Source organism: Musca autumnalis, unplaced genomic scaffold (genome assembly GCF_047663935.1).
Source record: "Musca autumnalis isolate F117 unplaced genomic scaffold, ASM4766393v1 scaffold_1, whole genome shotgun sequence".
In the NCBI taxonomy this organism is placed as follows: domain Eukaryota; kingdom Metazoa; phylum Arthropoda; class Insecta; order Diptera; family Muscidae; genus Musca; species Musca autumnalis.
The window spans coordinates 295,405,138-295,422,155 of record NW_027411644.1 but is presented as its reverse complement, the minus strand read 5'-3'; the positions used below and the strand labels follow the sequence as shown (position 1 = coordinate 295,422,155).

General features: G+C 36.0%; 2 protein-coding genes across 6 annotated transcripts in view; both read right to left on the bottom strand.

Moving 5' to 3' along the window:
- Sol1 overlaps nt 1–17,018 on the bottom strand; it is a 458,110-nt gene that overhangs the window by 161,221 nt on the left and 279,871 nt on the right. The window contains exon 8 of one of the 4 annotated variants that reach the window (XM_073961714.1): nt 10,795–13,004. The exons of 2 other annotated variants lie outside the window; for them this stretch is intronic. In XM_073961714.1, coding sequence (XP_073817815.1) covers nt 12,982–13,004 — 23 coding nt within the window. In that variant the 3' untranslated portion in view covers nt 10,795–12,981. Of the gene's footprint in view, nt 1–10,794; nt 13,005–16,928; nt 17,014–17,018 lie in introns of those variants that run through there. One more of the 4 variants, XM_073961713.1, reaches the window with a different exon arrangement.
- On the bottom strand, nt 1,374–6,263 carry LOC141389744 (uncharacterized). 2 transcript variants are annotated; one of them, XM_073961750.1, is made up of 5 exons: nt 5,577–6,263; nt 5,343–5,475; nt 4,839–5,277; nt 2,524–2,645; nt 1,374–2,006 (listed from the first exon to the last, which is right to left on the bottom strand). In XM_073961750.1, exons 2-5 carry the CDS (start codon nt 5,404–5,406, stop codon nt 1,777–1,779), a joined length of 855 nt encoding a protein of 284 aa, XP_073817851.1. In that variant the 5' UTR covers nt 5,407–5,475; nt 5,577–6,263; the 3' UTR covers nt 1,374–1,776. The 2 variants fall into 2 exon arrangements, with proteins under 2 accessions (XP_073817851.1, XP_073817850.1); XM_073961749.1 differs by having other exon boundaries at nt 5,343–5,631.

Here is a 17,018-nt window from a genome sequence, read left to right as displayed (position 1 = left end):
TAATACAGACGGTAATGATACCGGTCGTATAATTTCTATTGTTCTCAAATTGATGGAATGTGATACTTATCCATGTGACGATGACGATGAACCAATTATCAACCACCTACATGGGATAGAAGATTTTCCATTATTGGATGTTCCACCAATTTTCATGGAAAGGAATCCCCGAAACTCAATAAAGAATTATGTGGAGGTCATAGTACCAACTTATAGTGAAGAGGAATTTCGAAAGCATTTCAGAATTACAAGATCTCTTTTTGAAAACCTTTGCCAACGTTTATGTAATTGGGAGATGTATACTAAAATGCGGATTGACAAGAGGTGTTCCGAGAAAGTATACATGCTAGTGTTCCTTTGGTTTGCAGGTCACGAGGCATGTAGTTTTCGTGACATTGCGGATCGTTTCGATTTGTCAATAAGTACCGTTTCCATAATAATAACGAAGGTCTCTTTGTTTATAAGTTCATTGAGTCCCGAATTTATTAAATGGCCCACTGATGAGAAAAAGAAGGAATCTTCTACATATTTTGGCAATAAATGTCTATTTAAAAAGGCAATTGGTGATTTTATTAATATGTACTTTGAGTTTAAGAGCAATCTTACGTATACATTTTTTCTAGGTTGTATTGATGGAACACACATAGTTATAGACCCTCCAAGAGAAGGAAAAGATGACTATGTGGATCGAAAAGGAAATGTCACAATCTGTCTTCAGGGCATATGTGACCAAAACAAAAAATTCATAAACATTTTTGTTGGCTATCCAGGCTCAAGCCATGATAGTTGGGTTTTTAAAAACTCAACCATTTTTGACAAATTGCCTATGTACTGTTCAGGTAATTTAATAAGTATACCTGTGTTCTTGATATTTACAAAATGTTACTGAATGTTGTCTGTAACATGTAGCAGTACACAGACATACATAATATAATAAGAAAGAATCGAATCATTAATCATATATTACTCCCTAGATTATTATTTACTCGGGGATTCAGCCTATCCATGTAACGAGTATTTGATAACCCCGTATAAAGATAACGGACACTTAACAAGAGCACAGAAGCAGTTCAATATTAAGTTAAGCTCTGGGCGTGTTTGTATTGAACATACTTTTGGAATTCTAAAGCAACGTTTTAGGCAATTGTACTATTGTAAATTACGTGGATTAAAAAAAATTTGCCATTTTGTACGAGCCTGTTGCGTTTTACACAATATTGCCAATGAACATGACATCGAATTTACTGAAGAAACAAGCCCTTCTACTGAAGAATACACTGAAGTTGGTAATGTATCGCAAGGAAACAAAGTGCGAGACCCAATATGCGAATATATACAGACCCAAATGAGATTAAAAAAATAATGAATAAATATATTTGTACGAATATTTTCTTTAATAAAAGTTAATTAAACAAAAAAGAAAAAAATATATATATGGTAGTAATTCAATTTTTAGGAATATCAAACATACGAGCCAAGAATACAAACAAAAATTTGATTTCATTTAAAAAAATAAGCCCTAATTTACATCAGGCAATTTGCTTAGGGGTAGTTTACACGAGCCATCAATGTCATATGTCACAAAAAAAAAACATTCCATATCTACCCACACAGACAACGTGAAGACGAAATTTCATTCCATTTTCCTGGTGTGGACGGAGAAAGTAAACGGCGTACATTAGCACACATTAGCGACTGTATAACGATGCGTCATATGACATTGATAGCTAGTGTAGACTACCCCTTAGTGTAAATCAAGGTTAATAATATCAAAAATTATTTCTTTAACAAATCAATTAGAGTTTTTAGTAATTCTATTTTTTTATCTTCCTGCGCCTCTCTTCTCGCCGCTATCTCTCGCCTTTCCCTTATACTAGTTTCCATCAACTCTCGCCACACCAAGTCACTCTCTTCCTTCTTTTTACCATATTCCTCAACCTTTTCCAAATACTCCTGAAATGAAGTTTTCCTCTTTCTTGAAGTTGAAGGCAACATTTCCGGTTTTTCTATAAATAAATGATACGACGATAAAATTAGATTAGATGTAGCGTACATCAAATTCTTCAAATCGACCATAAATATATATGGGAGCTATATCGATTTTACATGGAATTTTCCACATATCGCTCATTTACTCAAAGAGTGACATAACTCAAAAAATTTGCTTTCTGAGTAAGCAATTTATATTTTTTTCACGACATCTACTTTATCTTGTGTCAAATTTTCATGCTGATATCTCTAAAACTCGACGAGTTCCAGCTCATTTACTACGAGTTTCGCATAATTCAACACAAAAGTTTTTTGAGTTTATGAAGTAAAGTACTAAAACACCTCAAATCATGCTTGATCATGGACAGAAATAGGGTCCAAGTAGTTATTTTAGTTTTAGTGTAATCATCTTTTTAAATTGGGAAGTCAAATTTTAATCGCCAACTTAAACGCGTTTTTCTCGAAACTTGATTTTTCGACATGTGTCACACTTTGAGTAAATGAGCGATATGTATTAGTATGATAGTCACCTACCTGTAAGAGACGTATTCAGCAAATCACTATTTGAAAGATCCTCACTTGTAACTTCCGCATCACTATCAAGAACGAATTCTGGGTGTATGGACTTTTTTTCCTCCAGCAAATCATCAAGTTCGCTATAAAAAAGTAAAGTTTTCATAAAAAAATTACAAAATATTTTTAAAGGAGTTTTAAATAATTTTAGAAAAAGGGACCAAAAAGGCCGCTTCAATAAAGCGCAGGGGGTTAATTTTTGAAAAAAAAAATCCAAGTATTATTGCCAGTAATATTGCCGAAGACACCATATATCTAAAATGTAAGGTTTCCATGAAGTTTAGCCGAAAATTTTCATAAATCTAAAAATGGGGAGAACTTGCCAAACCCCCCTCCCCTTTCGGTTACCTCACGATGTAAATTTTCAAACGTGTCTCATATTTGTATATATACTTTCATGATCAGAAGAGTTTTCATTCATTTTTTGCTGTCATACGGAAAACACGATGGATTGGCAAAGATGTAAAGAGGTACCGGAAGGAGTGGACCGATATGGCCCATCATCGAACTTAAACTAAGTCTGGACAAAATATTGCAAGACCCAAAATTTGAACAAAATCGGTTGACCAGTTCTCGAGTTATCGTACGCTTCAACCACGACAAATATTATCATAGGGGTTGTTTGCAGTTCTCGGGCTGAGTTATGAGGAAGTATGGATTTGCTCCTAAAAAAACTTATATCGTCGTAAATCGATGGTCACACTAGCAAGATTTTAATATGACGACGTCGAGTTTATTGGCGAGATGTACGAGGTAGTGAAACCTCTGTACATGTTTTCCTGTTTGTAAGTTGCTTCAACAAAAATCAAAGTGATTCAGTAGCAGGTCTTAAAGAGAACTTATCCAAAATTTTATGTGGGAGGTACCGGATGGAGTGGACAAATATAGTCCTTATTCGAACCTGATCTATACCAAATCGGTCACTCCCATCAAGAGTTATCGTGCGCACAATTTTTCCGGATATTTTTGAACTTTTGTGGGGTAGGTACCTGAAGGAGTGTACCGACATGGCTTACCTACGAACTTAAAGTAAGTTTGGAAACAATATTACGAAGGCGAAATTTTGGCAGGAATCGGCATTTCCGTTCGAGAATTATCTTGCGCTTCCACCCATAAACATGGTGTCATAGGGTTTGTTTTTCAACTTTCAGGCTATTTTTTCAGGAAGTATGGACTTGTCCCTGAGAAAACTTGTAACTTCGTATAGGGGACGGTGAATACAAGATGTTACAACAAAAACCAAGGCGATTCGAGACCAGGTCCTAAACTGAACTTTTCCGAAATTTTGTGTGGGAGGTACTCGAAGGAGTGGACCGATTGAGTCCATATTGGAATCTCATCTAAGTTTGGTAGAAATTACACGATATGCAAAGTATGGACCAAATCGGTTATTCCCTACAAGACTTATCGTGCGCACAAATTCTGCGACAGTTTTTGTACATTTGTGTGGGAGGTACCTGAAGGAGTGGACCTATATGGCCCATCTTCGAACTTAAATCGAATCTGGACAAAATATTTCGATACCCAATATTTGAACCGAATCGATTGATCCGTTCGAGAGTTATTGTGCGCACCAGCCTGCCAGACAGACAGACGGACATTGCTAGATCTACTCAAAATTGTCTGAAACGGATATCGTACAAACATACTACGATGAGGCACATTTTTGGTCGTATCAAAGTGTAAATACCCTCTTTAGCCTAAAGGCTGAGGGTATAATCATTAAACCAGCCATAGCTTTCTCAACATACAAAGATTTAATTTGATCGATGCACTCTTGCCGTGATTATCCACGTCAAAAGTTGTGGAAATGATCGGATGAAACGGTTCACAAGTACATTCCATTTTTTGGCAAAATGTTTTTTTAAGTCGTTTTAAACAACACATTTTTTTAGTATCCCTCGTAGATGTCATGATATAACGAACGAGTTTCTTTGCGGATTAGTAGTTGATCAGAGGTTAAAGCATCTGGTCTCCAGTTTCAGCTCGGTGGATGAACAACTTGTTACGATTTTAATGCCAAACTTGCAGCAAAGGAGCGCACTCGATTAAACTAACAAAATACCAACAGGCATAACACTAAAGTTGGACATCGAAAATTTGCAATGACAACAGATAGCCACAGCACACTCCACTCAACCCAATTGCTTGATGAAACCAACCCTCGTTCTTAAAACATGTCAGGGCAGTGACAAAGTATTGAAAATAGCCCCAAAATCCATATTTGAATATCAAAGACCCCATTATCCTCGAATTAAAGTAAAATATTTATTTACCTTTGGTATGGGCACGACTGTCGACTTCGGCCAGTTTTGGAGTTGTTCAACTTCACTTTTTTATATTGCCGCTCCAAGCTAAAATACTTTCCTTCCACTTGGGTAGCATTATAATTGTGTCCATTTGCTGCTAACGCCTCCGCAATTTTTGTCCACATTTGCTTCTTGTTCTTGAGTGATGCTACTTTTCCCACTAAAGGGCGCAACTCCTTTACCTTTGCCAATAACAATTTCACAGCTGAATCCAACCATATGATTTTTTTGGAGTCCGCATCAGAATTTAATTGTGCATATGTTTCATCCTGAGAACACGAGGATGCTAATTCCAAACCATATTGTGCCGTGTCATCTTCTGGTTCTGGATTTGGCGAGAACACAATCTCATCAAAATCTTCCTCCGAAGTCATTTGGGACAATACTGAACTCATATATTCTGGATCTGTAAAATATAAACAAACCAACGATAATTAAAACAAAATTATTACATATAATTTATAAACTTACCAGTTGTTACTCTTTTATATGTTCCTGGGGAGCACACCACATCTAATTTTCTTTTGTTATTCATTTTGTGCACAAAAATGTTTAAAATGATTTGCTATTTGCGCCTTTGTTTTGTTTTTATTATTCCACACAGCTGTTTTGTTACAAATTTTTTACTGGAGGTTGTTCGTTTACTTTTTGGAAATTTTTCTCTCGAGAGAGTAAAATTCTCACTTTCTCACAACAGTTTCTTACTGAGCAATTTGTACGAGGAAAGTAAACGAACACACCTATTATATATTCAAAAAAATTGTTTCTTTTCTTTTTAAATGGGGTTATTGGAGGAACTGCGGTTATTTATCACTAAAGAGAAAATAGATGGCATTATGTCGTCAACGACTCATTGCATGACAGTGACTTTAAAACTGTCGTCAACGACTTATTGCAAGACAGTGTCTTTAAAACTGTCGTCAACGACTTATTGCAAGACAGTGTCTGTAAAGTTGTCATCAGCGACTATCTGCAAGACAGTGTCATGTACATTGTCACCGACGACAACTTCGCTTACCCTGTCGCCCAAGTTGTCGTGCATGAATAGGCGGACACTTGTGTGAAAATGTCGTCAACAATTCCAAAGGGCTGTCTGCAAAGAGTCGTGAACGAATTGGGTATGTCGTGCACGATTCATCAATGTTGTCTCGAAGACACTTTCTATTGGGCGTATTCCCAGGGCGTGTGTGGTGAAAAAAGTAGAACACATGTATTCTTATGAGAACTATCGAAATACGTCGAGCGTATACTTTTTTAAGTTGAACATTTCCAACTTTGACAGAACGTATGATATGTTATTGTATGTATGTATGTGTGTGTTTTGTATATTGAAAACAAAAGCCCAACAAAACATGAAATACAATTTATTGCAAAGGAAAAATGTTTGTTTTACGAACGAAAACATTTTATAAAGTTTCTGTCGCGGTTTTTGTGTTTTAAATGGGATTTCGGATTCAACGTATTTGGATAAAGCGCTCGGCACATACGGTGCGTTGTGCGTTGCGTTATAACAACCACATGAAAAAAGTGTAAGTGAAGCCAAGTTTTTTGAACAACAACAATATGGCTGACGCATTAAAGTTAAACATAATTTAATGCTTTGTTTACATTTACGAAATCCACTCGATTTCAACTGTCAGTTCCTTTGCGTATACCTCAAATGAAAACTCATCTGAAATCAATTGGATTTCATTTAACGTTTAAGCAATGGATTTGACGGTTGAAATCGAGTGGATTTCGTAAATGTAAACCAAGCATAACTGTTTTGGGACAACGCGTGTCCCAACGTGTCAATAAACGCACCGTATTTGCCGAGCGCTTAATACGGACGCTCAGAGAGCGTTGTTGTGGTAGGTGGGTGAATATTTTTTGTACGTCACGACTTAAATTAGGTATAGCTGTTAAAAGTATTTAGAAAGTTGTGTATCGACTAGAGTTGTACAATCTAGTTCATTTGAAAGATCTAGTTCAATAGCTCAGCTCTTTTAACTGAACTAGGTCAGTAATCTAGTTCATAGTTCACTATCCAGTTCAATCATTCGGATCGGAATCGTTCACGAGCTCTTATCATTCGCTTGACGAAAACACACAAACATACACCAAATAGAAATAAACATTAAAGTAGTTTATTACAATGGGGGTTGACACTTCACATTGATCCAAAACATAAACAAAACTCATTACATTACGAAGGCATCATTTAGCACAGAAAACGGCGTCACTTTATTCATATGTGAATGACATGCTGAACTAGATTGTGAATCGTTCGTTCGTTGATCGTTCTTTGTGGATCTTTCGGTCTGCGCTCAGTGAGCTATTGAACTATAATGAACTATATCGACTGATCTAGTTCCTATGCTCTTTTCAATGAATCGTTCAATTGAACTAGTTCGTTCATGAACTATACAACTCTAGTATCGACATTTTATGTACAGTGGTGGCCAATACATTTGAAACAAAATTGCACACTTTAGGAAATTTTATTTAAAATATTTTTTTGAAAGCAAAATTAAGTATTTTTTGCAATTATTTATAGTTCATTGCTTCAAATATAAGAAAATAAAAGGTTTTGACACGTTAAGTTTTGAAAAAAAAATGAAAATACATAACACACCTTAAAATTTAATGGCCAAAACATACGCAACTGGACCAAATCCGATGCAAAAATGTTCAATATTTTGTAAAATATATTTTTTTTGTATGATTTAAATGATTTGTATTTGTTTTGGGATAATTAAAAGTGAATGAAATTTTGAAACTGACATCAGTCATGCGTACTTTTTCGGGGGAGTGGCGGGTTATAAAATATCTTCCTTTCGGTATCGGCGTTTCCTTTTTCTGGAAGTGTTTTAGTTTAGTTATCATTTGATTTGAGCTTTCTAAAACTTTTTAAGTTTATAGAATCCAACATTTCCAATGATACCGCCCGTTATAACTTTAATACATCAGTATCCATCATTCTGATATAGACCAAATCCCTACGATCATATGTTTTTCGAAACCCAAACTTCTGGCTTTTGCTAATAAATGACGCAACTGCACTCTAAACTTTGAATTTGTTTAAATGCTTCTCCCGTACGACCCACCACTTACCCGAAGCAGTATGTATGACTGATATCAATTTAAAAATTTTATTCACTTTTAATCTTCTCAAAACAAATACAAAGCATTTGAATCATATAAAAATATAATATTTTACAAATATTGAAGATTTTTGCATCGGATTTGGTTCAGTTGTATATGTTTTGACCATTAAATTTCAAGGCTTGTTATGTATTTTCGTGTCGGGTTAGTAACCCTCCCCTAGAAAAAACATCCTACTATGAAAAAACGAAAGAAAAGAAAAACAATTCCCTCTAAAGTTGACGAACCCCGCAAACGTTTTAAGGACCATGATCTGCGAATCTGCACCTGGAATGTTCGCACTCTTTATAAAGAAGGTGCAGTCTTCGCATTGGCAGACGTACTTGAAAAGTACAAGGCCGATATTACTGCCATACAGGAAATACGATGGATTGGGAAAGGCGTCACAACAACACCTAAAGGTGACGCACTGTATTATAGCTGCATGAGTTTGGTTGCGGATTCGTAGTTAGTCGGAGGCTAAAACATCTTGTATCAAGCTTCACCCCAGTGAATGAAAGACTTGCTGCAATTCGAAAAAAAGCTAAATTCTTCAACATCAGCTTTATTTGCGCTCATGCTCCCACTGAAGAAAAGGACGAACAGACCAAAGATATATTTTACGAGCGCTTAGAAGAAACATATGACCGTTGCCCTGCCCATGACATTAAAATCATTCTAGGCGATTTTAATGCCAAAATTGGAAAGGAGAATATGTTTGGCCCAACAGTCGGGAAATTCAGTCTCCACAGTGAAACATCTGACAATGGTATGAGGCTGATGGACTTTGCAGCTGCAAAAAACATGGTAGTTAGCAGTACCAGATTTAATCATCTCGATATTCATAAGGGCACCTGGCTGTCTCCAGATTAGAAAACAAGAAATCAAATTGATCATGTTGTGATAGATGGAAGACATTCATCGAGTGTGTTGGATGTACGATCTTTCCGAGGCGCAAACATTGATTCGGACCACTACCTTGTTGCAGCAAAGGTACGCACCCGCTTAAACGTAGCAAACAAAGTACGAACAGACACAACACGAAAGTTAGACATCGGTAAGCTGCAATCACAACCGATAACCACAGCATATTCCCCTCAACTAGCCCAATTGCTTAATCGAAACACTTCTCATCCCGATAACATATCAGCGCAATGGAAAATCATTGCCCACTCCATGCTAACAGCCGCAAAATCCATACTTGTATACCTGAGACCTCCACCAAGGTGTCCATGGTATGATCAGGAGTGTCGTGCTGCCACCGAAGAGAAAAATGCGGCATATAGGGCTACTTTACAATCCGTAGCAACGCGTAGCGCACGAGAGAGATACAGGGAGAAAAGGAGAGAGGAGAAACGTCTTTTCCGCAGGAAAAAGAGAGAGAGATGGAAAAGCGGGAGTGTAAAAAAATCGAGATGTACAGGAGCCAGAATGAAGTCCGAAAATTCTACCAAAGAGTCAAGCATCAAACTGATGGCTTTGGTACAGGCACATCCTCCTGTAGAGACCAGCCAGGTAATTTGGTAACTGATACAGATAGTGTGCTCAGGATATGGAAAGAACATTTCGCCAAACTGTTGGTATCCGATAGTAGCGAAGACGGCGAAGATACCACAGATCCAATCCCAGAAGATGGTATTGAATGTATACCGCCCAGCCAAGATGAGGTAAAGACAGCAATAAATCGGCTGAAGAATAATAAGGCAGCAGGGGCCGATGGCTTACCAGCCGAGCTGTTTAAAACCGTAGGCGACACGCTGATAAGGCGTATTCATCAGCTACTTAGCACCATCTGGCAGGAAGAACGAGTACCCGACGATTGGAACCTGAGTATCCTGCGCCCCGTCCACAAGAAGGGAGATAAGACTGTATGCTCTAACTATAGGGTCATAAGTCTGCTCCCTATTGCCAACAAGATCGTGTCAGGGATATTGTGCGAACGACTAAAGCCTATGGTCAACGAGATAATTGGACCATACCAATGCGGCTTTAGACCTGGCAAGTCCACCATTGAGAAGACCCAAAAGATGCAGATCGACACCTACCACCTTTTTGTCGATTATAAAGCAGCCTTCGACAGCCCGCTGCGTTCAAAGGTATTCCAAGCCATGACTGAATTTGGTATCCCCGCAAAGCTCAACCGGCTTTGTAAAATGACTTTAACTGACACGAGGTCCTCAGTTAAAATAGGAAAGAACCTCTCCGAAGAGTTTGGTACCAAAAGAGGTTTCAGATAAGGATACAGCCTTTCGTGTGATCTCTTCAACATCCTGCTGGAAAAGGTTATACGAGAGGCAAACGTCAAAAGAAGTGGCACAATCTACACCAATAGTCACATGTTACTTGCTTATGCTGATGATATAGACATCATGGGCCGATCAGTAAAATAAGTAACTGATACCTTTATGAAGGTCGAAGGAGAATCTGCTAAAGTGGGTCTGGCGGTAGACGGTGAGAAGACCAAGTTGATGGTGTCGACGCGCAATGCGTCCATTGAGCTCGGACCGACTGTGGAAGTTGGTTCCTATAATATTGAGGTAGTAAAAGACTTCGTCTACCTCGACACCTCCGTAAACACAACAAACGACATCAGTTGTGAAATAAAAAGAAGAATTGTATTGGCCAACAGATGCTACTTTGGTTTAAGTAAGCAGGATTCCTATTTTCGATTTCAAACAAGGCAGACGTGTTTTCAGTCATATAAAATAAAATAAATTTTATTTTTTTGGAAATTGAAAAATAGAATTTCCTTTGGATTCTGATTTTTGAAATGGATTTGACCTCATTGTGCAAGCTCGCTTGCAATCCTTCGGAGAATATACCCCCAGATAAATCATGTACAATTACGAACTCTGATTCTAAAATCGGAAATCTCTCGCAAAACTCGAAGCATCTGGGACAAGAGAATTGGCTTCCAGCAGCTTCATCAAAAGTCAAAGAAGGGAATCTTAAAGCCGTGGTGACAAATGTTGAACAGTTGCCCCCATTGAAACCTATTGAAGATGATAATTCTATTGATATGGAAGAATGTGCTCCCTCAGACGATGAAGTTTTTCAACTTGTAGAAAGAAAACGGAAAATTGCTCATGGTTCAAAAAAAGCTAAGGTAGATATGTCTAATTTTCGTACAAACACGCCTATTAGTCTGGCCGCAACACCTGGTCAATCCCTATCGTCTTGCAACAGATTTGCTTTATTAAGGGATCTAGATGTGAAATCAGATAACGAATATCAGAAAAGAGTTCCTGTAAGGGAAGTTCCAGATGAAGATATTGTTCATGTTAAAAGAAAATCCTTTTGTCCTCCTATTTTTCTCTTTGGGGTTGATATGCAAAGCCTCATTAAAGATCTTAAAGCCAGGAATATTAAATTTAAACCTGTAAACAAAAGCAGACACAAGAGCAAGCTTTACTTAGAGGATGCCAAAATACACTCAGAACTTATGAGCTTATTACGCGAAAAAAATTAGATTCTTATTCTTACACTCCCAAGGAGTTGAAGCGCCAATCTATTGTTCTTCGTGGTCTTTTACATAACACCGACGTTGACGACATCAAAGCTTATCTAGATGCCCTAGTGCCCGATACTGTGTTCAATGTCACAAAATTTACTACTTCCTTCTCGAAGAAAAACAATTTTGATACAGGTCTTTTTCTGGTAACGCTTCAATATAGTAAATCGACATCTGAATTGAAAGCAGTAAGATATGTATTGGACCAAAGAGCATTTTGGGAGATTCCTAAGAGAAACTCGGGAAATATTCAATGTTATAGATGCCAGCAATGGGGACATATGTCCCGTAACTGCAATAGAGAATCTGCTTGTGTGAAATGTGATAAAAGCCATGAACCAGGTCAATGCTCTTTCGTTCAAAGTGAGGGAAATCTACCTTTCTGTGTAAACTGTAAAATCCGCGGTCACCCATCTAGCTTTAGAGGATGTCCCGAATATTTAAAATATGTAGAGTTGAAAAAGAAAGCACGATCAGCCGCTACTGAGAGGAAAGAAAAAGCTAACAAAAATGTTTTTAACGCCATTTCATCGTTTTGTCTCCCTAATATATCGTACTCAGATGCCTCACGTGGTGAGCGGTCATCTTCCAACAAACCTAAAATTGTTGAAGAATTTTTAAAATTGGCCAAAGAACTTTGTCCACCTAAAGTAATTTCTCTCGAAGAAAAAATTGCCACATTTATGGGAAACTTAAAATCGCTTTCTAAGGAAGAGGCTGTGCAGCAGTGTATAAGCCTCTTACGTGAAGTTAACGACTTCTATGGTCCGTAATATTCTTAATCTAATCACTTTTAATGTTAGGTCATTAATTGATTGTGGCCGTAGGTACGAGCTTCTCAATATTGTAAACACTTACAATATTGACGTTGCTTTTATTCAAGAAACTCACTTGCGTTCAAGAAGTTCTGCTTTTGGTTTCGATAACTATAATTTTATTAGAGATGATAGTTCTCAGGGTGTTGCTATTTTAATTAGACAAAATTTTAAATGTAAAAAAGAAGTTATTGCAGGTTTCAGTTTGCCAAGTTTATTTATTTCTGTCGAGGTCTACATTAATGGTGTTTGTAGGAAAATTTTGTTAGGTTCAATTTACATTCCCTGTAATTCCGCTAATTCACTGGTGTTAAGCTCCCTTGTAAGTTTGGGCAATTTTTCCAGAGGGTATGATTTCACATTTATTGGTGGTGATTTTAATGCGAGGCATATTTCCTGGGGAGATTCAGTAAATAATTTGAACGGTAATAGTTTTTATGATTTTCTCCAACAGCATCCTTATTATTTTTCCAGAATTTCTTCATCTTGTCCCACTTTTCCGAACGGATCATCATTTTTAGATCACTTCCTTGTTTGTTCTTATGCCACGGATTTATCCACTCCCATTTGTTCAACATCGTGTTTACCCACCTTTTCAGACCATTTTCCTTTAAAATTGAATGTCGTACTTCCTAGTTTTGATATAGTTTTGCAACCTCCGTCAAGTTTTGTCAGTTATCGTAACTGCAATTGGGAAAATTTTAAGTATGATGTAACTGAAAATATTCTGAATCACTATCCTAATGCAGATACAAATTTGTCAAACAATGAGATCGATGAATATATTCATAAATTTGTTCGTACCGTTACTTCAGTTTCCGAAATTCATTCAGAAAAAGTCCTGACTGGAAAAAGAAAATTTATTGTTTCTGATAGAATAAAAAATTTGTACAGAATTAAGTATGCTTGGCAGAAACAACTTAAAAGAATTTACCAAACTTCTAGTAACAGACACAGTCCTGAATACAGTTTATTATCTAAACAAATTCAATTATTGGGAATTATTATTAAAAAACAGGTAGAACTTGAACAAATTTCGCATTTTAATGAAAAACTTAAAGGAATTAAACCGGGCCCGAAGGCGCACCGACAAGTTTTCAACATTACTGGTCATCGGAAAACCAAACCCATTGAAAAATTATCTGTCGATGGTACCAATATTTCTAATGATTCTGAGTGTCTTAACCAATTAAATTCGTATTTTTCGAATTTATATAACAATCCTTCTCCTAATTCTTCAGCAAATGAAGAATTAATAGGCAGTTATATTGCTAACGTCCCCCAACACAGTTTTTCATTTTCAAGTGATTCGGATGCAAGGAATCGGGGTAGATGTGAATTCCTTACAACAACAAAAGAAGTTGTAGACATTGTAGACAATGTAAACAATAAGAAATCATCAGGGATCGATTCGCTTTCCAATTTTATCATTCGCAAACTTCCTATGAAAGCATTCGAATTTTTAGCAATAGTTTTCAATAATTGTATTTCCAATGGATATTTTCCTGATTCTTGGAAAATTTCGAAGATAATTCCTATAAAGAAAAAAACCAATAGTGATGATATTTCAAATTTAAGGCCAATATCTTTATTATCAAATTTAGGCAAACTATTCGAGGTAGTTCTTCGTGTCAAAATGGATATTGGAGTCAACCTGCCGTATGTACCAAATTCTCAGTTCGGTTTCAAAAAGGGACACTCTACTGTCGATGCTATGCTAAAATTTCACAACGACATTGTTTTAAATTTGAGGGAAAAGAAATGTACAGTTGCGGTGCTTCTTGATGTTGAAAAAGCTTTTGATCATGCAAGTCATAATGGAATATTGACCAAAATGATTAGAATCGGAATTAGTCCCTTAATGATTAAATTATTTAAAAGTTTTTTCACAAATAGAAAGTTTTGTGTCCAATTTCAAAATCAGGTATCAAATTTATCAAATGTAAAGTGTGGTGTCCCTCAAGGTTCAGTATTGGCACCCCATTTATACAACATTTTTATGTACGATTTCCCTCACAATTATGAAAATTCATCAGGCATTTTATATGCGGATGATTCTTTATTGTATTCCCACAGCGAATCTCCCGCTAGAGCATTATTAAATATTTCTCAATACCTTGACAATGTGAAACAATTTTATGACACATGGGGCATAAAAATTAATGCTGCAAAGTGCGAAGCCATTTGCATCAGAAATGCTTCGGGTAAATGTAAAAGATTTGTTGTTCCGGAAAGCAAATCTTTACAGCTGTTTTTAAATGGGGTTGAAATACCATTTAAAGATAAGGTCACATATCTTGGTATCGAATTTAATAAACTTTTTAAATTTAATGGGCATGCCAGAAAAGCACGAAATAAAGCTCAAGGCGGTTTTGTATCATTTTTAAAAATTCTCTATAATAAAAATCTACCTGTCCGCACAAAATTGATGCTATATAAGACTTGTATTCGGCCTGTTATTTTGTACGGGGTTCCTATTTGGTTCAATATATCTCCGTCGGTTATGAAAGAACTTGAAATCTTAGAGAGGAAAATTTTGAGACTCTGTATCGGTAAAAATTTTAAGTGCGTCAATAAAAGATATTCTAATAACTACATTTATACAAATTGTAAGATTAAGCGGCTTTCTAGGTACGTCTGTGATATGTTGGAAAAGTTCAACCAGAGATTGGCACTTCATGAAAATCAACACATGTCTGAAGTTGTGAATAGTCAAGTAAACATTAGCTGGTCAAATGTTTATTATTTATCCCCTTTGGGACTTTCATTAGAACACAACGATGGTATTTCTGGGTTTTACGAAAAGGCCCTTGCCGGAACCCACCGAGGGTAGTTACATGTTTACCTTCTTTTGTCTGTTTTTGTTTTTTTTTCTTTGTTTTTTTTTTTTTAGTTTTAAGTACACAACCCCTAAAATAAAGAAACCTTTTAATCAGCCCCGGGAGCAAGGGCGTATATACCTTTATAAACACTATCTATGTACATAAGCGACAATCTATGTATAAGCCTGATGCTGTAAACACCATTTAATCATTGCGATAATACATTATAGTCGTAAGTGTTCATTATTATGTAAAAAAAAAAAATCACTTTATTGTTATCCTTTAGACTCAATAAATTAAAAAATTAAAATTAAAATTAAGTAAGCAGTTTAAAAACAAAGCCACATCTCGTCAAACAAAAATAACGCTGTACAAAACACTGATACTACCCGTGCTGATGTATGGTTCCGAAGCCTGGGTACTTGCGCAAGCAGACATGGCAGTGCTTGGTGTGTTTGAGAGAAAAATTCTTCGAAAGATCTACGGACAAATCTGCGTTGACGGTGAATATCGACGTCGCATGAACCACGAGTTGTATCTACTATACAACGACATCAATATAGTTAAACGTATTGAGATGCAACGATTGCGTTGGCTAGGCCATATCATAAGAATGAGCGATGATGAACCCGCTAAAAAGGCGTATAAATACGAACCGCTTGGCGATGCACGCAGAATTGGCAGGCCAAAGAATAGATGTCGCAAACAAGTGGATGAATAGATGAAAAGGCACGGTATTCCAGAGTGCGAAGCAACAAATAGAGAGAATTGGAGATCTTTTCTTAGTTCGCCCTATAGAACAAATGTTCTGTAATGGGCCAGCTAAGTAAGTAAGTAAGTACTTTGCAATCGAAGCCATATGGTTAATTCAATGGCCAATTCAGATATAATTACAAAGATTCCACCTTACTTCATAGCTACTCTATAAATAAAATATTTAACATTATTGTTATTACAAACTATACATAACAAATTAAACAAATAATTGCATTGATTATATGTTGTCTCCTTTACATAAGAACTACTCATATGCATATTATCTGCATATTATAAAATAGGTAAGAATCAATATAGAATTTTCAAAAATATCATCGGTACAACCAATATTTTCTTCTTTATGTCATAGCTACATTTTTTCAAATGTTTTGATGTAAAATGTGTGAAAACTTTATATTTTCTTATATTTAAAGCAATGAACTATAAATAATTGCAAAAAATACTTAATTTTACTTTCAAAAAAATATTTAAAAAAAAATCCTAAAACGTGCAATGTTGTTGCAAATGTATTGGCCACCACTGTATACATATGTTTGATATGTATGATGGTGGTTTGCCTGACTTTTAAACGGTTCGAAGATACCACTATGAACAAAGAACCGGTGCATAATATTGATCATGAAGATGAAATTTAATTGATTTCTTCTATTATTGAATAAATTAAAAATACTATAACTAACACGAAATGTGAATAAAGAACATTTTATTACCTGAAGTCGAATCGGATTTGACGTCATATTGACATTTTATTGTATAGCTGGAACTGAATACTGCTCAAAACACAGTAGGCCCAGAATGTTAGTGACAGAAAACCTTCAGGGATTTTAATGATTTTATTTAACACAATGTACAAGCCCTTCCACCTGACAACCTTTTAAAATAACTAAGAAGATGTGTTTGGAAAATCCTGTGTGGTTTCTAATAAAGCTTATAATCGATCTACAGATTCTGGACGTGAGCAGTAATAAATGAATATATAGAGATAGCGAAATAAAAACAGTTGTTTGTCGCCAATATTTAATTATTACTGTAACGTATTTAAACACAATTGACTATATATTTCAAAGATAAATAAACGACATAAACACATTTATCTTTC

What these genes read in the sequence shown, in the direction of transcription:
- LOC141389744 (XM_073961750.1), bottom strand. Translation starts at nt 5,406, where the DNA reads ATGAATAACAAAAGAAAATTAGATGTGGTGTGCTCCCCAGGAACATAT. An exon ending in CAGTCGTGCCCATACCAAAG is followed by an intron (nt 2,646 to 4,838) that starts GTAAATAAATAT and finishes ACTTTTTTATAG; the next exon opens with CGAACTTGATGATTTGCTGG. An exon ending in GCTGAATACGTCTCTTACAG is followed by an intron (nt 2,007 to 2,523) that starts GTAGGTGACTAT and finishes ATTTATTTATAG; the next exon opens with AAAAACCGGAAATGTTGCCT.